At 41.4% G+C, this 22,268-nt stretch overlaps 2 protein-coding genes across 2 annotated transcripts in view; both read left to right on the top strand.

The window, feature by feature from the left end:
- Positions 1–3,372: 3,372 nt before the first annotated feature.
- Positions 3,373–10,628, top strand: dele1 (DAP3 binding cell death enhancer 1). Its single transcript, XM_082504143.1, has 12 exons — positions 3,373–3,581; positions 4,145–4,262; positions 4,947–5,049; positions 5,667–5,811; positions 7,304–7,489; positions 7,610–7,692; positions 7,816–7,909; positions 8,068–8,210; positions 8,356–8,514; positions 9,088–9,180; positions 9,498–9,651; positions 9,768–10,628. The coding sequence occupies exons 1-12, from the start codon at positions 3,551–3,553 to the stop codon at positions 10,001–10,003; spliced, it is 1,545 nt and encodes a 514-aa protein (XP_082360269.1). The 5' UTR covers positions 3,373–3,550; the 3' UTR covers positions 10,004–10,628.
- A 361-nt stretch (positions 10,629–10,989) lies between these two features.
- The window catches only part of apbb2a (amyloid beta (A4) precursor protein-binding, family B, member 2a), a 37,404-nt gene continuing 26,125 nt past the window's right edge, over positions 10,990–22,268 (top strand). Inside the window, exons 1-8 of the mRNA XM_082504121.1 lie at positions 10,990–11,206; positions 14,083–15,368; positions 15,955–16,154; positions 16,772–16,924; positions 17,037–17,122; positions 17,265–17,325; positions 18,827–18,973; positions 20,323–20,450. Coding sequence (XP_082360247.1) covers positions 14,114–15,368; positions 15,955–16,154; positions 16,772–16,924; positions 17,037–17,122; positions 17,265–17,325; positions 18,827–18,973; positions 20,323–20,450 — 2,030 coding nt within the window. The 5' untranslated portion in view covers positions 10,990–11,206; positions 14,083–14,113. The remainder of the gene's footprint in view (positions 11,207–14,082; positions 15,369–15,954; positions 16,155–16,771; positions 16,925–17,036; positions 17,123–17,264; positions 17,326–18,826; positions 18,974–20,322; positions 20,451–22,268) is intronic.

The raw sequence follows: 22,268 nt of genomic DNA, 5'->3' as shown, positions 1-22,268 counted from the left end.
TTGCTGGTGTAAAATTACTGATTTAAGCTTGTCAAATTGTATTATCTTTGTTCATTTTTTTGGTTAGGTACCTTTTTCATGCTTGGACGAGTCAAAAGTCTGTGTTAAGTGGCTTAACAAATGGGATCAGGTGAAAAATGAAGGAAAAGCAGCCAATGTTCAAAGAATAACTTTGAAAGACCTTCTAACACCTGGAAAATAATGAAATCTGGCTCACTGGAAGCAAAATATGAAGAAATGAGGGAGTGGCTCAAAACCTTTACACAGTGCTGTATTTCGTTTAATAGCTACTCATACGAGTCGGATTCTGATTAGTCTTTGAACCACTAAAAATACTTAGGACTGCTGTAACACGAGGCATGAATCTCTAAAAATAAATGTAGCTATCAGATAACAGCGGTGAAGCACGTTTCTGCTGTCATAAACTGTTTAAAATGGACAAAATAAAAGAGCAAATGAGATTTCTGAATTTGTTTAGCACTTATTATTAAGTCCCCTCACTGCTTTAAATGTCTCACATTTGAGAGCTGAAGTGCAGATTGTATTATGAGCAAAAACAAACTGCTCAATTAGTCAGCACTTGTGGGACTGTGCTTCCAGCTCACCCTGATGTTTTTCCATATTGCCAAGACAAATCTGGCCCCAGGCGAAGCAGCAAACACTATCTGGCTGTGCAGCGATCTTGCTAACATTACAAACTACTTCAGGCTAGACTTATTTGCCTGAGGGGGATCGTAAATGAAAGACATGAAGACTTTGTCACCATGGCAACTGGTCAGGGAGTGAGTTATTCAAAGTTTAATCTGTCTTTACAATTGCAGACCTCTTACCTCCCGCCCCTTGTTTAGACCCATCTGACGGGAAGGATGTGGGTTTCCAGTAAAGCACAGGGGTGTGCGTCACCGTTTGATCAACATGGAGGGCAGAGAAGGCCAAACGCTCCTGCAGAGTGACTGATGAGGATGAGCTCTGGATGGTTGCTTAGATCAGCCCCTCAATTCATCAATGATTCAGATCAGGAGCATCTTATTCTCCTTATTCATGAGACCACCTTACCAAGAGGGCACTCTGATCCTTGGAAATCTTTTTTTTTTTTTTTCTTTTCTTTTGTCTATTTTGATTTCAAGGGTATAGCAGTAATGAAATAAAATACTGAAATATAACTGTGAAAACTATATACAGTTTTTATCTCTGCACAGCACTGATTGTTATTAGATTAGTTGCTATTAGTCTGAAGGTGATGAAACAACTTACTTGTGTCTTAACAGATTTTTAGATGCAAGGATCTTTGGCTTGTATAGTAGGTGTTTGTAGAAGACCCCAGAATAAAACTAATATGAGAAAATATATGAACTGACAGGATATTTACATTACAATGACACTGCTGTCATAAAATGACATCAATATGAAAATTGTGTGAGTTTGATGTAAATAAACATTTCAAACAGCATCGTGACGTGAATGTGACCTGCAAGTCACTTTGACCTGAAAATAATAATAAAAATGTACCGGACAGATTTTTGTTACTATAGACTATTGTGGCCCTGGGTCAAGCCTCAGCATAGCAGACAAGTATTGAAATTCATGTGTGTTGTTCACATTCATGAAACTTTCTGAATAATAACTTATGTCCAGTGTTTCTTATATTACATTTTTAAGCATCCTTGGAAATCTTAACCAGGTCTTACAAGTGCTGATGTGTGTGAGAGAAGTGCTACAGATGCAAAAATAATAATAATATAAAAAAGGCCCATAGTGCAGTTAATCCTTAATCAGATACTATCAGTTAGGCAGGGACTTCATTGAAAAGTCAGTTTTTGCTTTCCTAATGAGCAGACTCTTTAAAAAACTTGTAATTTTTAGAATTATTTAAAAAATGTTTAAGCCCTGCTGCAATATTAAACTAATAAATTGTGAAGTATGGACTGTATCACATCCATTGGCTTATTTATTCAGTCAATATCGCAACGTGTGCCCTCTTATTTAAAAGTCAAGCAGTGTGTTGCTGTGGATGCAATATGAAATATAGCTCACACTTTTGCCAGTGTACTGCAAAGATAATAGTCTTTCTACAAAGTCTTGTTGCCACTGAACCTTAAGATTAAAGAAAACTTTACCAAGAACCGTGACATGATTGAGGGTGTCTTTCAATTGAGTTTTTGTTGTTGGTTGTGTTTTGATCTCCTAGTGTACATGTGCTCCCCCCTTGTCCTCTCTGGTCTGTCAGTTAACTTCACAACTCATTGGAGGCGTTTTAATTAAAGTTGTGGTAAATGATTAACTCATTTACTCACTGATGGCTGGATTCTGCAGTAGCATTTCTTCTTCTGTCTCTTGGATGGTGTTATGATCTACTACAAGGAAAGCATTAATGTTATCTGTTGTGAATGTGTGCATGGCTTATTGATGCAAGCACCAGGATTAAACATTGCAGCTTGTCTCAATCTACATTGTCTTTGTGCAGAAAATCATCTCAAATCTAAAGCTAAATAAAGCAGAACAGATCTAGTTCTAGTTCTAGTTCTGTTCAGGTTACTGCTTGTAGTCTAAGCCTTCTTTGCTTACCCACAATGTCAAAACATGTTTTTCATTGTATTCAGTGAGGATATATTAAGATTGCTATAATATACCATCAAGCACTGCACTGTACACAGGACTTCTAGCCACAGCTCACTTGCAGATCTTGACTATAGTTAGGCTTTAAAGTCATGACATATCAATAAAAAATATGAAAGAAAATGTAACAAAAAGAAAAAAAGACAAAACAAAAATGATTATAACAATAGAAACAACAGTAACTAGTATCGATAAATGATAAACCTTTAAAAACATCTGTTAAGAGCAAAAGAAGATCATTTTCAGTGATCACAGATTTGCATTTCTTTAAGTAATAATTTTGCCTCGGCATTAAAATCAGTTAATGTAATTCAATTTTATCTTCATGTATCCCCAGATAAAAAAGTGCAGGTTGTTTGTGAAACGACAAGAGAAATAAAGAGATGGTCCATACTAAGACACATAGAACAGCAATGAATAAAATATCCAGTACATTCACATGGTGTAAGAGAAGAACAATAATATGGCCTCATACAAATCTGCAGTCTTCATGTAGTACCTAGGAGATGTCCAGTACGAATAAAAATGATAATAATATCAGTGCACAGTTCCTGCAATACAAAAAACTGTGGGTGACTCAGTTCATGAACACAAAAAATAGATATATTGTTTTTCTCTTTATAAAATGAAATAAAATATCACATGACAATTAACTTCTCAAATTTCCAGAAACCTAAGCGTCTGAAAGTGTGATACCCTCATACACCGCAAGTGGGTGCTGTGAAGATGCAACTGCAAATGCATCGATTGCGTAAACCCCGCCACCCTCCACTTCCGGGTCGGTATTTTTACGGCGTAACTCGTGACAGGTTTTTATTTACCACCAGTGCTGGAAGAAATCCGTTAGCGGTATGGAGCCATACGGACCCCAGATAACTTAAACAGGCCAGTGCGGACATAACCTTTCATTTAAAGGAGCCGTTAGAGACAAACCATGTGGAGGCTCCACGGTTTTGTTGGAAGAGGTGAGAGAAAAGTCGAGAACGCCCCTTTTTCTTCTTCTCTCTTTCTACACTGACGTCAATTATTATCAACATTTCAGAGTTTACCAAGCGTTTATTAACAGAAAACTGAGGTTATTTAAGTTACTAATCTGTTGTACGGAGCTGAAGCTAGGGTTAGCTCCTGTTGCAAAACGTGCTAATCCATTTATTGTCAATGCTATGGAGAGTTCCCATACACCAACACTACCTGTCGTGTGTGCCACACGCCAAGACATCTGGATTCCCGTCTGGATTGCACTGCCCACGTCTTAGTTTGCTTTAATTTTCCAAAATTAGCTCATTATCGGATCTAGATCTTCAGAAAAAGGTTTCAGAAAATTTATTAAAGGCAATGTCAGTTCTTTAGAAATGCGTTGTTGTTATTGTGGTTTCAGTGCATAGCGGTCCAGCTGCGGTGCAAAATCTCTGTCTCTCAATGCTTATAAACAACTGAAGTAATTAGGCTGTGATAAGTAAGGTACAGAGAATGCTTTGTAGTTCTGAGGAGACTGTCTCCTAATTACATTGTCTAACTTTCTGCTCAGTTCTGCATCGATATCATGGCAACAGCACCCTGCGACTGTCCCAAAACCACCATGTGGAGGACGAGGTCATCAACAGCTCAGCTGTCCTCTCCACGTCTCGACACTCCCCTGACAACAGGTACTCCTCCTCTCCACGCCTCCTTTCTTCTTTTACCTGTTTACTTTACAAGGCGAGCTTTGAGCATCTCCCTTTGATGTCCAAATTTTATTGCCCTCAAAATGCAGGCCGTATCATCAGGTGACGAAAAAGAACCTTTGAAATAGGGTAAAACCTCAGACTCTGCCCTCATTGCTGTCCTTTCCTGTTTCTTTAGCCCCACTTTGAACCTATTTTGCCCTTGCTGCTGCCCTTTCAGCTGGTTGCATCATCCAGAAGCAATTGCTTTGTGTGTGTGTGGGTGTGGGTGTATGAACAATGCAAGTCAAGGGAACAGAAACAAAGCCAATTCATGCAGTGCCTTAATACAGTAGACTGGAAATACAGACATTTGGAAAAGAAAGTTTTCACAGGATTTTGTACAAAAAAACCCTTAACTGCTTCTGTGGCGGGATGTGGTGAGAGAGTTGTGCATAAATACATGCAGTGAGCGGTAGAAGTAGAAGGAGGAAGAAGAGTGGGCCATAATTCCTCCACAAAGATGTGAGAGACTGATAAAGTCCTACAGAAAACAATTCAAGTCACGGCTGCTAAAGGTGGTTGTACTAGCTGTTGAAAGGGTGTACTTATATTTTGACCAGACTGCTGCACAGAATCTTGTGCAAATCTTCTTTTTCTCATTACTCTCTGCTTTGTTTATTGCAGATCTCAGGAAGAGGAGGATGGAGAGAGGAGGAGGAAGCAGAGGACCTTTCAGTCCAAGTATGCTGAGTTTCCGCGTTACACGGCTCTGGATGCTGTGGGATGGGTAAGTCATGTGTTTTTGCATTTAAAATACAAACATGTAACCAAACATATTTCTTAGCATGTCCTGCATCACTTTTTCTGTGTCATTAACTTTATCAGGAATTGCCTTCATGTTCTAATAAGAAAGTTGTCAGGACACATGTGAGGGCTGCTGTTGATTTAATATATTCAGATGGTAACATTCCTGAAGACAAAAGCCACTAAAACGACTGCTAAACATCAACATCATCAACACCGGAGCTGCACAGTTTGCTGCACACACTGCTGAAATCCACAGTATCTGCACTCAGTGTGTTCTGACTCCTTTAGCGCAGCTCAGTGGTTTCACTTTGTAACTGCTTTTTAAGCTACAGCAATGGCAGACATCAGTGGGCCAGCAGGTCAGACCCAGCTGTTTACCCCAGAGGACATTTTGCTCTCATGTTGCTGCAGCAGAACAATAGCTGCACTATGCTTTTATCATAATACGTATGTCCACTGTCTCTGAAATGTTCATGTTTTATACACATGGACCGATTACTCATGAGTTTTAGCTGAAATAGAAACCTCTGTCACACTTGGTTGGCCGTTCCAGGCGAGGGTGCACTACATCAGATGTTCTCATTTGTTTGTCTGCAGGGTGCAGCAGCAGTTCTGTTCATGCAGCTCTGCAGGAGGATCCACTCCCAGTTCTCCTCAAGCACAGAGCCCAGTCCAAGCCCCGGAGCCCTGTCAGCCCCCTCCACTCTACACAAGTGTGGCTATCACATCCTACTAGAGATCTGTGAGTTCTTCTGCATTGTTGTAGCTGTGGAGTAGATTTAGGGCTGCTCAATTAATCGAATTTTAATCACGATTACGATCTGGGCTTTCAACGATCATTAAAAATGACTGAGCCGATTATTAGCCCCTCCCTCATTTATCTGCGACACCTTAAAGGCCGGTCCGTGAAAATATTGTCGGGCATAAACCGGTCCGTGGCGCAAAAAAGGTTGGAGACCGCTGATTAAGAGGACCCGAGGGAAGCTCGGAAAGCTAAGCAGAAGTTATTTGGAGAGGAGAGTGACTGCTGTTGGTTGAAAAGAGAGGTAAAAAAAACTTCAGTGGTGTTGCACACTATTTTACATTATTTTTTAAAGTCATTGTTCAATACATTGTTATTGTTAACCCTTTAAAGCTGGTCAGAGCAGCACGCTCCGTTTTGTGTAACTATTTTTAAATCCCTGTAGAACCTGGACCGTGTAAGCTAGCGCAATAATTTGTTTTGCATATGAAACCGGAGGAGTTGTACTTACATCTGATGCCATCAGTTTGTCCTCGGTCACGGTTTCCTTCCACATATAGCTTTGCAAAAATTGCATAAAAAGCGCTTGCAGGAACAAAAACATAATATTCCAGAAACACGCTTTGCCGATCCGATCAGCTGTTCGTAACACTTCCCACAGTGAAACAGACGTCAGCGCGAACTGTCACATGTCCGCCATTTCCTGCCCGAAACCGGAAGTGACGTCATTTTCGCGGAAAATGTAGTTTTTTACTTGTAGGCCTTAAAAGCCTATACTGGTCATGTTTGACTTTTCTGAATAGTTTCTGGGATGCTTAGAACTCGAATTGCACAGCTGGAAATAGTTTATTTTGATGCTGTTTTCTTTGCAAATTTGCATCATAGGATTGTTTTTTCGTTTTTCCTGCAGTATATAAAAATTGGTGTATCTCCAAAATAAAACTATGAAGACACTCAAAATAAATTTCCTGTTGTAAACTATTTTTTGCAACTTTTTTGTATTTAAAGTTTTGAGGGATAAACCTTTTAAATTTCTCCAAGTAGAAATATATGTAAAAAACAAAACAAAAACGATTTTCAATTTTTTTGTAGTTTATTGCACGTTTTTGCAATTAATGTAGTTACTATGGACTTAATGCATACATATTATTAAAATATGGGCTATAACAGTTGTATAGCAACTTGAAATGTTCCCACAAATGGCACTACAACATGTAAAAAAATGATATAAGCTCTGGCGGACTTGGTTCTATAGTAGGTCTTAAAGGTTTAAATAAATATTGTCAAATAATCGAGATCTCAATTTCAGTGAAAATAATCGTGATTATCATTTTTGCCATAATCGAGCAGCCCTAAGTAGATTTACACGAGGCAGATCCCTTGGCAAAATAGTTTCATACAGTGGACATGTAACCGTTTCCACAAAAAAAAACCACTTCTATCTTTTAACTTGTGTCCTGGCTATTTTGTTGCTTTCGCTCTTTTTACGCAGTATCAAGACATGATGTCCTGCCCAGAGGAAGGAATGTGTTGTGTCTGCAGGGGGTGCTAGAGAGACAGAACCAAGATCAGTCCCCAACTCAGAGCAGTGACAGTGACAGCAGCAGCACACAGGACCAGCTGACTGCCATCTCTGACCACCAGAGGGAACTCCTGATCCAGGATGCACTTATACCAGGTTGGTTCTGTGCTTGTCATAGTTTAAAGATTGCTTAAAAGTATCTTAAAAAAATACATTTTATTAATTTATATTTTATGAAATAGAAAAATCAACAAGTATTTCCTCCTTGACTTGTAGAGGATGAATTCCTGTCAGCTTCCTGTCCGCTGCAGGATGATGCCAGCCAAGACAAGGCAGAGAAACCCGACACCAGTGATGAGGTGAGTCTTCATCATTTGGTTTGTCAACTTTAAAGAAAGGGGTTTTTTTGTACTTTCAAAAAACAGACTTGACCTTTTGTCTTATCTTTATTATTGTGTTTTTATCCTCTTTAATGTTTCCAGGAAATGTTATCTGATGAAGAGAGGCTGGCAGCGGCAGCACTGAACCTCAGAAGTGTGGAAGACGTCTGCGTTCCTGTTGTCCTCAACATAATTGGTCATTATTTATCAGCGCACTTAAAAAAAAAACATATATATCAGATAAACTTAACACATACTGCTGTTGGAGTCAAATGAAATGGCCTTTGCACGGTTATTTTTTTTCCTCCTGTATGTTCCCTTATTTCCTGTTCTATATCTCCTTGTGTACAACAGGTCTAGAAAATGCCAAGAGGGAAAACCACCAGGAAGCTTTCACCTGTTTTCTCGCTGCAGCTCAGCAGGGCTACAGCAAAGCCCAGTTTAATGTGGCGGTGTGCTATGAGAAAGGTAGAGGAGTGAGCAAGAACAAGGAGAAGGTGAGACCCCGGCCATCACTCTTGTAGCAAACAGTTTTGCTTTTGTGGACCATGTAAATGTATAAAATTAAGCATGAATTGTTTACTTCTGATATTTAATTTCCTAATTGCATTATTGTAATATCTCCTGTGATTTCTCTTTAAGGCTCTGCACTATTATAGGCAGGCAGCCGCGAGTGGCCACAGACAAGCTCAGTACCGCTGTGCAAAGCTGCTCCTGACCAGCAGAGGGCACCAGAGTCCAGAGGAGCTGAGCACAGCCATCGACCTTCTGGAACAAGCTGCTGCAGCTGGGCTGACCAAGGTAGAAGTCATGATCAGTTTCTCCCAGAGAACCATTGCAACTCTAGTACATTTATATATTATATTGTGTAATTTGAAAGAAAAAACAAACAAACTTTAAAACATTTTCAATACAGAAGAATTCAGCATGTTGCATTTGGAAAAGTACCCACTTACATTTGAAAAATGTAGAAATCAAATAGCTGATAATGTAAATACAATTTTTCATTCATATTTTTTTCCCTGGAACAAAACTTCTCTGAGAAAGTAAAGCATTTGTTAACATGCTGATATTGATACCTCTGCAGGCTCTCTCCACCTCTATTATCTGAGCACTGAGAGATAATATTCATTTTTTTCTTACATTGCAAGATTTTTGCCTTTTAAAATTAAATAAGCTGAAAGCATCAAACAACTGGCTCAAACTCCACCTGGAGTCTTTTTTTCCTTCTATCTTTAAGCATCTCTTAATTGTTATTCAAGCACATTTACTGCTATCAGCATGTATCAGGGTTTTTTTGGTTTTGTTTTTGTTTTTTGCTGATGTTGGCGCTTCCTTATTGAATTAAATCAACTTTCCATTTCTCCTCTTCAGGCTCAGCTCAGCCTGGCCTCCATCTACGCCCAGGATACAGTGAAATATGGTTGTAAGTCCATCCAGAACCTGGAGATGGCAGCAGAGAGTGGCGTGAGTGCTTCCTTTAGATGTTTCTAGACTTTAATCAATGCTTTATCTCAGAGATCGCCTCCCTTTTTAGAGTCGATCATGCTGGAGGTTGTCGGGATATCCGATAGGAAAAGATTATTCCAACAGTCTCCTGGTTTTTGATAATTAAAAAAATCTGCAGTTACAGATGTTTTGCAACTTTCTGGTGTAGTTGTGTTAAAGATTATAATCAGTTACTGTTTTTACAATTCGTTTAGGGCTGGTTTTGCTGACTGTACATTTAAAGTTTGCCCTGGAAGGTTTACCTACTTGAATTGCATGTTTCCTTTTGTTCTCAGGATGACACTGCTCAGCTCTTCTTGGGAAATTGCTATGAGAGCGGCTTTGTTGTGCAACAGAACTTGAGGACAGCTATTAAATTTTACAAACAAGCCGCTCGAGCGGGGAACAAGCAAGCTGAGAGATTACTGAGGCCTCCTAATGAAACCTATAGTAAGGATGCAAAAAATGTGCATTAATGTTAGTCACTGCATTGTTGTAGTACAGTTTCAGTGAGCCAAACAACAGTGATAATACTTTTATTTTTATTTTTCTGTCTCCATCTGTAGCAAAAGAATCAGTGTTGCGGTCCATCCATTCAGCTCCATGCTTCTCAAAGACATTTTCTCCTCTGTCAAGCTGTGTCACTCCCTCCACAAGTCAACCCACCGCCCTCCCTCTCCTGCCTCACTCCTGGAGCACCGGGAGCCTCAGCGGGCTCCCATCTTTGTCCTCCGTACCCCTCCATCTCCATTCTCCGAGCACTGAGAGAAGAAGCTGCCAGTGGACTGTAGGAATAGGATAAATACCGAGAGCCAGCCGCATTACAGATTGAGGAATGTATTTCAAAGTATGAATGAGTTTTCAGAAACCTGGGAAAGGTCAAAGTGTGTTCGGTGTGTGAGGTCTGAATCGGAGCGAATTGCTTTTATACTCAAAAAAGAAACAAGTTTTATTTAGTTTTTAAAAGATGTGAGTTATTTTTTTATGTCAGAAAGAGCTGTGGAGCAAAAGGTCTTGGAATCAGAGAAGAAGCCATCTGTCATTTGTTTTTGTACACTACAGTTTTGTTTCTTACAATCTTCTCTCTGCTAAGTTCTCCAGAAATGTGCCTTTTGGGTGGATCAGGTGGTTACTTATTTCCCTCCTTGCTAATAAGGATTTAATCATGAGGTATCTGATATCTTCTGTCTACTGCAGAGAATAATGCCAACTTTAAACCTCTGAAACTGAGGAAGTGCTTCACATGAATGTTATATTTTAACCTTAAATAATATAATTATGTCTTTAGGTTAAACGGTTCAGTGTGGCTTGCTGTTGTAAAAGAAAGACTGCATGCTTGTGATAAACCAACCAAAGGGAAAATTAATGCACTGTGAGGAGGATGTTGTGTTGTCAAATGCGCACATTAAAAAAAAAAAGATCCTAAAGGCTGCCTGGCTTCTTTTATCGTTATTTTAATACTCATCATAAAACTGGCTTCAAATTGTAGTTTTTCTGTGTTCGGTGTTGCAAAACAACGTTGTCAGATTTGGAAATGGCTTTTCTGTTGTTGTTGTTTTTATCACAGTCAGGTGTGCTCGAGCACCAGAAGCCATGCATTTTTCCTCAGACTTGTGTATGACGTAAGAGTCGGATGATGTGTGATTCCATTACCTGAGTCGCAAAATAACACCGGTATATTGATTGCGATTGCGTCTCCTTCCGTGCACCCGAGCGTCCTGCGTTCTCGGCTCCGATTGGTCGGCTGGCTGAAGAGCTCCACAGCGCCACGCCACTCCGGGATCCTCTGGCGCAGAGAGAAAGCGCAGCTTGGCCGCCTGCGAGCAAGGAGCCGGGCTGGGAGGGTTTATGATGTGATGTGATATGATAATACGGGCGGCCGGCTGCTGTTACGGGCGGACTCGGCAGTTAAAAAGCGGCCGCTGACTTCAGCCCTGCTCACTACTGTGTTTGCGTGTCGTCGGAGGAAAGGCAAGCGCAGAAGCCCCGGAGGCTGACCGAAGCGGTGAGTGGATGTAAATAGATGCTCTCGATGGGATGCGCTCCCCTCCCAGTGCGGCGGCGGCGGTGGTGCTGGTGGTGGTGATGGGGCTAGAGAGAGAGGAGGGGAGGCTGGATGCTAAAGATTCACTGCGTCTGTTCACATATTAACAGATTATCTTCCGCAATAATGGCATTTACGGCGATCCATCCGCGTATTTCTCTAGATTTAAAGATGGGTTGCTTCCGATTTGTCAGTGAGGGGAGTTTATTAAGGAGGCAGCAAGAAGCGGGGAGCTAGAATACTCCACCCATGACATCATCGACTTTTTCAAGTTCATTTCCCCTCCTGCTTGAGCTTTCATCTGTTGCACTTGCTTCTGCGCTGAGGAAAGGAGGGCCCACCATAACAAGTTGGTTTCCCAACATATCTATACATGTATATACATATATATAGATTTAGAAATTATGTGTTAATGTCTAAAGCTATAACACACAGGAAACCGATCTTTTCCTTTTTTGATGACCTTTAGGTGAAAACACTTTTATGCAACAAATGAGCAAATAAGAGTCATAATCTAACACTTACCTCCAAAACTAGTACTAGTATGCTTTTCCTGTCAGTACCTTTTAAAAAATTTTTTAGCAGTCTCCTTTGTCATCCATGTAAATCTGCTCATTTCCTCACTAACTTTGGTGTCACGTTCACATTTTGCATCATCACAACAGACAATGCAGCGCCCGGCAAGTATCAACAGCATGAACAACTAGACTGAGACCCAACTGTTTAATAAGGATCCACGTTGCTGACCAGCTGCTAACATCTTGTGCATCTCATGAATGACCTCTGCTGTTACACAGCACAACAGATTTATTGAGGACAACAGTTTCACTACCTCCGTGTGTTAACTGTGCCCTCACTGTCCAGCAAACTGCTGTGTCATCCTCCCCGCTTTATCCCTCTTATAACCATCCTTTCTCCTCCGCACACTTCACATATTCTCCTTGCTCCACTTTTATTTAAGCGGCAGAGACCTGCCTGTGCTGTTGTAGAGGAAGAGGAGAAGGAAAAGAAAAGGCCGTAATCTCTGTTTGTCTGCGGCTCATACCCGACACAAATATGGGTGAAAGGGATGATTTGGAGTTGTGTTGATTCAATCAGTGTATTTGTTAGGATTTTTATATTCAGTAGGTTGCAGCATATTTTGTTTCCATCTAATTTAAGGCTTGTATTGTTCAGATGTCCCATTTTGTGTGTTTTAGTCATATATTAGTGCGTCTGTATGTGAAACTACAGGCAAGAGAATTTAGGACATAGCATTAAAATGTGGCTTTATGGACCTGTAAATGACAGTAGAAAAAGAGCATTGCTTGAGACATGGCATGGCACAGTCTGCACCTGTTGACCTGACTTGATTGTGTTTATGTCTGAGTCACAGGCGTGAAGAGAGAAGTGCAGGTTCAGCACAAACTGGGTTACAGAGGCGACAACAACCACCCAGAGGGAGGAGAGCAGATAGGGGTCCCCGCATGGACAAAAGTGCACTGTCCGGGGAATCTGCTCTCTTTAACTTACCGCCTCCATCTTTTCCCAGGATCTTGTCAAGCTTTGAAATCTGCTGTGTCTGACTTTTCCATGTTTCTAAGTAGAGGTGCCAGTGATGACTCCAGCATTGTTTGAGATGTGTGCATTTGTGAAAAGATGTTTATACATTAAGATTGCGTGTCTGGGCATGTTTTTCCCCGCATCTATTAGTTGTTTACAAGCTTTCTGCAGGGTGGGAGCCTAATTAAATTATCTAAAAAGCCGTGTTACGTGTCACATCTTAAGAGCAAGGTGATTTTCTGCCGCCGCTGTCTTTGTTTCTATCCATCTGTCTGCATTCCGCATCACAAAGCTGATCCACCCAGAGATAAAAGAGACACGGCTAGCTAGTTAGCAGGAGTTGGCTGGCACTTCTCCTCCCCACAGACCAGCTTACCGCTCAGCTCGGGCTTTGAATGTCAGTCCTAGTTGAATAAATTGAGGGTCTGACTCACTCCAGATATCATATAAATGCATTCCAGCTACATGACTTTGATGCAGTGTTTCTTTTTAACACTTCAGAAGTGACACCTTGTGTGTAAAAGGGGTGTGAGGCTGGAAGAAGATCTGCACCATCGTGCATTGATCAAAGCCTCTGAGACTGGTCAAGCCACAGGAAGAGAGATGATCAGTTGTGAGGCTGGGGAAATGTGTCAGCGTGATAATGCTGCACATTGAATGATGTCAGTGAGCAGTTATTCTAAGCAAGTAACGTTAAAAAAACTAAATTATATCATGTTATATGTAAAAGTAATTATTTGGGGAAGCATGCAAGCAGGAGAGTCCAGAGAAACAAGGATTTTAAAAATATAATAACCCAGTGACTAAACAATAGGCAGTTGTAGAGTAAGTGGGCGTAAAAGAATCTTGCAACCACAAAAAAAGCTCTTAAAATAAAGTGAGTGAGCAGTAAGGCTTCAAGGCTGGTTGATATTTATAAATCTTTTATTTTAAAAACATATGTAAAATAAGTGTATCATTAATGTGGTTTTATGTTATGTTTTTGTCAATCCATATATTATTTGACCCAATAAACCTTTTTAAATTAGACTACATAGCTCAAAGTGCCTCATTTGGAAAGACCAAAACATCACCAAGACTTTTTAAGGTAGTATAGTCAGTGAACCCTTTTGGGGTTGAGTCGGGAAGAGCATCCGGTGTTAAAAATCTGCTGCGGCAAACGTGGCAGAAGCCAAAAATAGCTCCTCTTCATGCTTAATCAATACTGGCAAAAATAATAATAATTACATATAAAGCTGTAGGTCAGGTTATAATGTGTTACTTAACCTCTAACAGGCCATCTCCTCTATCATCAGCTCTATCTCTGCAGTGATTTTCCAGTCAGCCATGATGTCAGTAAAAACTCCTCCCCTCTCCCGCTCTGGCTCCTCGCCCTCCACCGTTGGTCTAGCGAATCGCAGCGGGGCCTCTGCCACCCCTCCGACCTCTCTCAGCCTTCGCTCATCATACAATCAGCTGCTTGGACGAGATGTCATTAAAGAGTCCATGGAAACCGGAAGTTCGGCCACCTTGCCGAAGAGCCGCCAGAGGTACGCGATGACCAGCGTGCGCAGCGCCATGGGGATAAGTGACAACTTGGCTTTGCTGTCTAAAAACCAACCTGTAACCAGAGGACGCGGCCTTCCCACCAAGTCCTCCTCCAGCTCCGCCCTTTACTCCTCTTCTTCCTCTTCCTCGCTGTTTAATACAACTAACCCCAAACTGGTGAAGAATGGCGCCAACATGCAGAGACGAGCTGAGAGCCAGCAGCTGGAGCTCAGCAGGGCCAATACAGAGGGCAAAATTGTCAACGATCTCATCAATAATCCCACTTCAGACTGGCTAGAATTTGAGAAAGATAACTCGCAGCTTCCGCCCTTTCGAAGAAGGACCAAGAGCTTCTTGGAGTACCATGGAAAGGGCTGGGATCTGGACCTAAACCAGGGAAACAAAGAGGACAAGGGGGAAAAGAAGCAGCAGCCCTCCCCAGAGAAGGAACAGGCTAGTCCTGCGAAAGAAAGGGAGAGTCAGAAGGAGGAGAAGGCCAGCAGCAAGCAAACCTGCCAGGAAGAGAAGGAGGAGGTTGAGCCGGTGGCGGAGGAGGATGAAGAAAATGATGAGCCCACACCAACGGCAAGACAGCCACTGCTACCTGTGGTAGTCGAAGCCCCTCTTTCTTCCACCCCGTCTTCTTCTAGTAACAGCCCAGAGTGGGTTCCAGACAACCACAACCACCTGCAGAACCAAGTTCCAGCCCAGGTCAAAGAGGAGCTCTGCGCCCAGGTTCAGGCTAGCCCACGCAGCCCTGCAAAGCCTCCCCGAAGCACCCAGCCCCGGGTGATCAAGGTGGAGCTACACCCCAACAACGAGAACCAGTTTCTTCAGCAGTACCCACCCTCTTCACCTAAACAGGCCAGAGCTGCAGAGAAGACCACGCCTACCAGGAATCGTGCGCCCCCTCCTCAGCCTGAACCAGAAACCGGCCTTCCAAAAGTGGGCTTAAGAATGGATCTCACTCCTGAGACTCCATCAGAAGATGAAGACTCCAGTTGGACCACCCTATCTCAGGAGTCACCCTCTCCACAGACTCCAAAAGAGACAGGTTCAGTATATATATCTGTGTGTGTGTGTGTGTGTGTGTGTGTGTGTGTGTGTGTGTGTGTGTGTGTGTGTGTGTGTGTTTGTCTTGCCATCTGATTGTTCCCTTGAAAAATTTCCATAGCTGTGTCAGCCTTTAATCATGCCTCAATTACACCTTCCTTTCATTCCTCCTCTCTCTCCATTTCTCTACCTCCTACAGACTGTCTGATCTGGAAATTTATCAAAGGCATCACATTAAGCAAGCAAGTCACTTACTCCAGTGAAATGCTGCTGGAACCTTTAAGCCCCCTGTAAACCCCATGTGGTGCAGAGATGATTAGGATGGGCATAATGACAGGATAATGCAGATAGCAGTTTGCGAAAATGGAAGAGAATTCAGGAAGAAGAGAAGAGGAGGGCTGGCTGTAGTAAAATATTATTGTAGAGTATAAAGCACAAGTTCAGGGACAGGCTGACCACATCTATCTTGTGTTATATATGTGTTTTTATCTTGTTGTTTTTTTGTTTGCTTTATTTTTGCAGAGCCCATCTGTGTGTAATACTATCTGAATGATAGTATGTGTTTATTTGTCACTGTCATCCTGCAGCAGATGTATGGGTTGAAGGGGAGCTGCCCCCAGGCTGGCGGGAGATCTCAGACTCATCAGAGGTCTATTTTTGGCACGTGCCCACCGGCACTACGCAGTACGACCGACCTGTTGCCTCAAGCAAACACACCGTTTCTAGCAATGATGCTGAGAATGACCCACAACAGGTCACACAGGACTCCCTTAAGCCACCCAATGAGGTGAGACGACCCAGAGAACTAAATAGACTTCAAGATTAAAAGCACGTTTAAAAGTATAATGAGATCTTTTATGTATAAGATCTTAACAGCATTATGTATCTTAACGCTCTCAGTCAGGATTTAATTCTGCTGAATTTTAACTGCAGCAAACAGATGTAGATGCAGATGTTTAAATATAATGTATTAATGCAGATACTTTTAAAAAGTTCCCTGCGTTTTCTTTGAGAGAAATTTATGTTTAGATGTTCACTATATGGGATTTTCGTCCTTTGGAGATGTCAACCCTACACTTTTTACACTACATAACTACAAGCAGATGCTGATGAACAGTAAAATGTGGTTGAAAGGTCTGAAAAAGCTTCAATTTACAAATTTATTTTAAAAAAATGTTGCTTTTTCGAACAAGTCCATGTAGTGGCTTGTAAAAAAAACCCAACACAAATTAAAAGACAGGCTTTACCATCTTCTGTGTTGTGTTTAGAAAGAATCCTCCATATATGAAAGCTGCTGCTGATCAATGATGTACCTTCCATCATCAGTCTGTTTGTGCAGCTCTGTGTCTCTCACCCTGGATCCCTTACGGTCTCTCTGTCATCACCCATCTGTCTCTCCCACAGCGCCCCAGCAGCCTGATATCCGACAGCTCCGTGGAGCCGGTACCCTCGCCCTCTGGATCCTCCCCCTCCCCTTCCTCCTCCTCCTCCACCCCTTTCAATGACATCACCTCTTCTGTACAAAGTCTCAACACCACCACCACCTGCACAGCCACCGTAAGTCACAATTATTGAAACTGTCTCTTTTTTTATTTGAGAAGAAGTCGGTTGTTTAAAAATACAAAGATTTATTTCCTTTCTGAATATCTGTTTTTTTTTCATGCTCCAGGATCTAAAGGACTATCCAGTCTATCCTGATCCCAGTCTTAAGGCATTTGAAGGAGCTACTCTTCGCTATGCTTCACTCAAGCTCAAGTAATAGTCACAGACATACTCACACTTAGTGCTACAGACTTTCTTCTTGTGTGGCAAGGACTCAGTCATGATATTTTGCATGTATTCACGTGTAAAATGTGATTTTAATGTGGCTGTTTTAATCCCTGATGTTTCTCTGCAGCCCTCCTGCCCAGCTAGAGACAGTGGACCTTAACAGCACATTCTCTGATCCGGAGGCAATGGTAAGTTCAAAACAACAACATATAATAACACAGGCTTTATAATGGCATCTGAAATAACTATAATATGCTGGGATTTTTTCTAAATAAAAATGCTCACTGAATAGAGAGCGTTCTTTATAGTTTGATTATTTGTTTTCTTGTGGTTTACTATAGCCAGCAGGGGCGAAGTTACAGGCATTTACAATACAGTTAAAGGCCCCAAAACAAGTAATGTCATTTGTGAGGAGGCTTATGAATAGCTTACATTTGTGTGTGTGTGTGCGTGTGTGTGTGTGTGTGTGTGCATGTGTGTGGTTTTATTTACACTTTAAAAACTTGAACCTTTCAAAAAAAGAAAATACTGCTAATGAGAGGAAGTCACCAGGCAGTGCATGCAATGATGTAATGCACCTGCTCCTTGCTCTCTCTTTCTGATTGCTGCAGTGCCACGCAGTGGTCACTTCATGAACTGACACATGGTGAACGCATTCACAGCAAAAGTATTTTTAGCTGCCCCCCTGTGGACGAATCTCACGTACACATGCTTAAGCATAGAGATGCTGTGATGCCTGAATATAAGAGCAGTCTAATGGAAGGGGATGCTACTTAACATATAACAATAGAGATAAAGAACAACAGAAAGAGCAGTCTTTTGAGTGGAAGTTGTTGGCTCAGATGGAACAAAATTGAGTATATTACAGCAAAATTATTTATATTTATATATCCCCCACCCCATTTATATAGCTCTGAGGGAATTGTGGGGATTAAGATATGGACTTAGAAAGTGTGAAAGTTTATTGAGGAAGAAACCCAAAGGGAATTTTATGGCCAGTGGAAAAAAGATTGTGCGTGTGGGTGTGTGTGACAGCTTAAGAGATGCCTCCTCTCCTCAGCAGAAAAGAAACCTCCTTGATATGTTAGTGAGTGAGGAAGAGAAGAGAGGATGGTGATAGCTGCTGACCTGAGGCAATCAAAATTGCCCCCCCCCCGGATACACACACACACAGACACACACACACAGTCTTTCATAGTTTATGTGTTGTCTTTCACGTCAGGCAGCTCTCAGTTACTGCTGAGTTGTTCCTGCACACTACACTCTCTCACTGTAAGCATTATTAAATTACAGCTGAAACTTCTGTGTGTGTGTCTCATATTCATGCGCTGTGTGGATTTGTGTACCTTGGTTAAAATTTAAATAAATGATAACAGTAATCATTGAAGTGTTTTGTGCACCTTTGTTTGTACTTATAATAAGATTATAACCATCATGTTACATCCTGAGATCTTTAATCATGGTAGCATTCAACAACAAGAAACACGAGCACTTACACAGGTTTTAAATAAACAACCAGAGTGCTTAAACCTATTTTAAAATGATCACCAAACATATCCAGTAAACTTGATCATGACAGTCTGTGGAGTGACATCCTGGACCTCACTCGTGTGCTGTAGTTGTGCACACACGTACACATATTTGTTGTGCTGATTATTAGCGATATCACAGAGTCTGTGTCTCTTCCAGTCATTTCCAGTGAGATCTCTGGGCTGGGTGGAGATGGCCGAGCAGGATTTGTGTGAAGGGAGGAGCAGCGTGGCTGTCCACCACTGTATCAGACAGCTGTCCTACTGCAGGAGGGACATACGAGACTCGGCCGGTGTCTGGGGAGAGGTCAGTCCAAAAGAGATCAGCTCAACATACAGTATTTACACTGTTTACATGTTTATGAGTCAGTATTGCTGCGTGTCAGTGGAGAACCAGCATTACTGCCGGCTGCTTTGTACATTGATGTCCATCAATTTATAATTTTGTGCTATTAGACATTTGTTTGAAATGATGTCACAAATAGTGCATAAATTAAATTAAATTATAGTGATGTGTGTGTGTGATGTGAAATCATAATAGTTCCTTGAGTCCAACTGAAAATGCCTCGCAGGCACACATTGTAGGAAGAAGGTTTATGAGTGCACAACCTCTGATGTATATGTGAAGTCAGTGAACTGTTGTTCCTGGCTATTAGTGATGTGTCGGTCGCGAACGAAATAGCTCTTAGAGCCGGATCTTTGACGTGAACGACGCGAGCCGGCTTCTTATCGCGAGCCGTTTTTTTTTTTTCCTTTCTCTCACCCTCTCTCTCGCACTTTTTTTCTGCTTCACTCCGCATGCGAGCCTTGTGCTTTGCGCTGGGAAGAGGGGGAGGGGCGGTAGTTTCACTCGCAGTAGCACAGAAACAGAGCAGGAGGGAAAGAGAGAAAGAGAGCCAGGGACAACAGCATCACATTAGAAAGGTATAGTAATCATCCACAACTATTTTCAGTTGCAGACGATAAAGGATTCAGAAAGTTTATTCATGCAGGTCCATATGACAGAGAATATGCATCTTCTTTTTGTTTTCATATTTAAATTTATATTTAATTGTGTTGTGGTTTGCAGTGTTTTGTGTTGTTTCACTTTAAATTTGTTTAAAAGGAAAAAGCTGAAAATTTAAATAGTTAAAAGTTGAAATGTGAACAGTTGGTTTTTGTATTCAAAACAGTTACGAACTCTGAAGCACGTGGTGTGTGGTAGTAGTTAATTATTTTAATAGATATGAGTGCTTGTGTATAAATACACAAACAATACACATATGCTTTCAATTGTGTAATTTAAGTGATCTAGGTAGCTCTGATTTGGAAGTTCAGTTAAAGCTAGAAATGTGTTTTGGAGTTTGTATGTGTTTTGTCTCTAGGGGCCACCGCATATATTTATATATAAACATATATAAATAAAACCACTTTTTTTTACATTAGTAATTCCTTTTGTGCATAATTTTATATTATTGTTATTAATAAATTAATTAAAGCAACATAACAACCTGAAGAGCCGGTTCGGAGCCGAAGGAGCCGGCTCTATAGTTTTCAAAGTACTGTCAAGTTGTTTTTTTAAATCATGTTGCAACAAATTATATAACTTACCTCACAAAAACCTCTGGCTGGCTTGTGGATGACAGCACTGATGTATCCTTGGTTGCTATCTTGCAGGGCAAAGGGATGCTTTTAGTGCTTCAGGATCGCATGTTAACTCTTGTTGACCCTGATGATCGCAGCTTGCTCCACTCTCAGCCAATCAGCAGCATCCGTGTCTGGGGTGTTGGCAGAGACCATGACAGGTAGGGAGGACATTACAGAAATCTTTACTAAAACCATGCTGTTCTGTTTTTATAACTCTTCCGTTGTGGAGGCGATATTTTGATGACCTTCCCTGATGAATTTCAATAAACATGTGGTTTAACAACCATTAAAATAGTTTTAAGGTTTTCCAAAGGGTAACTGGAAGGGCCACCCTCATTCACTTCTGACACAAACCTAGTAATCTTGTTGTATAAGCAGCCCTGAAATATGACAGAAACTGTTCAGTTAAAAAAGAGTTTCAAGGGTTACTCCTAATAGACATGAGTAAAGAGTTAATGACTGCCATTCTTAGTGAAACAGACAAGAACCCACACAAACATGTTGAGCAGATAATCCTTCTGTATATGTGCAAACACAGTTTTATACGGGAACCTTTTAAACTGCATGTGTGTAAAACACTCAGGAGTTTTAACTAATCATCAGAGAACAGCATCAGCCTTGTTATTATTCAGTCTGTATTTTCACAGACTGTGCTAAAACTCCACAATTATTCCTAATGCTTCACTTCCACACTGAGGACCTATGGGGCCTTTAGTCATTTGGCAATATCCCATAGTCTTGGTTTTCACTTCTCACCATTGAGCTGACAGTGTGCTGAGGGCAGCGTAGCTGCTAATGAGGGGAGCTGGCCAAGCCCTCATTGATATGAGCCGCTCTGGGTTTCCATTAACCTGCATATTAACCTATACACTCGTGTGGAAACGTTAGCGCTGATGCATGGCATGCATGGATTTCATATGTATGAGACACCTATGTGCATTTGGAAGCTTAGCACAGACAGAGCAAAAGTCTTGTGAACACAAAATGCTAAAAATCTAAGCACTTTAAAACGTTTTGGGGGTTTTTTTTTTGAGGATTTACTTTAAAGATGTGTCAAATGAAATCAAACGAGAAGATGGGCTGGAGGTTTCAGTCCAAGAAACGGTCGGGTCCTGACATGTGTAATCAGCTGTTAAAGAATCGGGTGAAAATGGAGTTTAAAATAGAGTCTGTGTAAAAGGCTCACTCGCACTCAGCCATGCTTGTTACCCCCTCTCCTTCTTCCTGCCTCAGTGTCTCTCTGTCTATCTTATTTCCGTCTTTCTCTTTTAAGTACTGCTATAGTCTCTTTCTCGCTCTCTCTCTTTCTCTCTCAGAGCATCCCTCTCATCCTCCCACTCTTCTCCATCCCTCCTGTCTTCCTCCTTTGTGACTTCCCCCAACAACAACACTACAGCAACATTAGCTGTATGTGTGCGAGTGAGATAAAGAGAGTGAAATAAAGAAAGAAAGTCCCTCCACCCTCTTCCATCTCTGAGGATTGAGGAACTTTCAGTGGCTGTCTCTCTCAGCGGTAATGGATAAAGCGTGTAGTGGAAAGAGGAGGGGAGGGTCATCTCAGGATAGCTCTCCCTCTTATCCTTTGTTCCCTCACTGCATCTCTTTCTCTCACTTATAACATTACAGCTTCCCCCACCACCACCACCCCACCCCCACCCCCACCTCACCCAGCAGCTCTTTAAAATCTGCAGGGTGCAGTCTTGCATTCCTCTGCTTGGTTTTACGCTCATGACTTTTGGATGTACCACAATCAGAATGAAAAAGTCAGAAACACTCTTGCTCTCATACGTCACAAAAAGGAAAACATTTACATTCACTCTATTAGATACATGTTCATACATAAGTAACTAAAACAATATTTTCTTCAATGCTTTCGATATCCATTTAAGAAGTAAAGTGCTTAGCATGTGGTCCAGGGGACAGGATGAATCCACTGGGATTTTTTGTGAAGCCGCTTTCATGGTGATAAGTTGTTT

Source organism: Aulonocara stuartgranti, assembly GCF_965226115.1.
Source record: "Aulonocara stuartgranti genome assembly, chromosome: 2".
Classification (NCBI taxonomy): Eukaryota; Metazoa; Chordata; class Actinopteri; order Cichliformes; family Cichlidae; genus Aulonocara; species Aulonocara stuartgranti.
The sequence above is the reverse complement of the archived record's forward strand: the minus strand, read 5'-3'. Positions and strand labels throughout refer to the sequence as shown.

What these genes read in the sequence shown, in the direction of transcription:
- dele1 (XM_082504143.1), top strand. Translation starts at nt 3,551, where the DNA reads ATGTGGAGGCTCCACGGTTTTGTTGGAAGAG. An exon ending in CGACACTCCCCTGACAACAG is followed by an intron (nt 4,263 to 4,946) that starts GTACTCCTCCTC and finishes TGTTTATTGCAG; the next exon opens with ATCTCAGGAAGAGGAGGATG. An exon ending in TGAGCAAGAACAAGGAGAAG is followed by an intron (nt 8,211 to 8,355) that starts GTGAGACCCCGG and finishes TTTCTCTTTAAG; the next exon opens with GCTCTGCACTATTATAGGCA.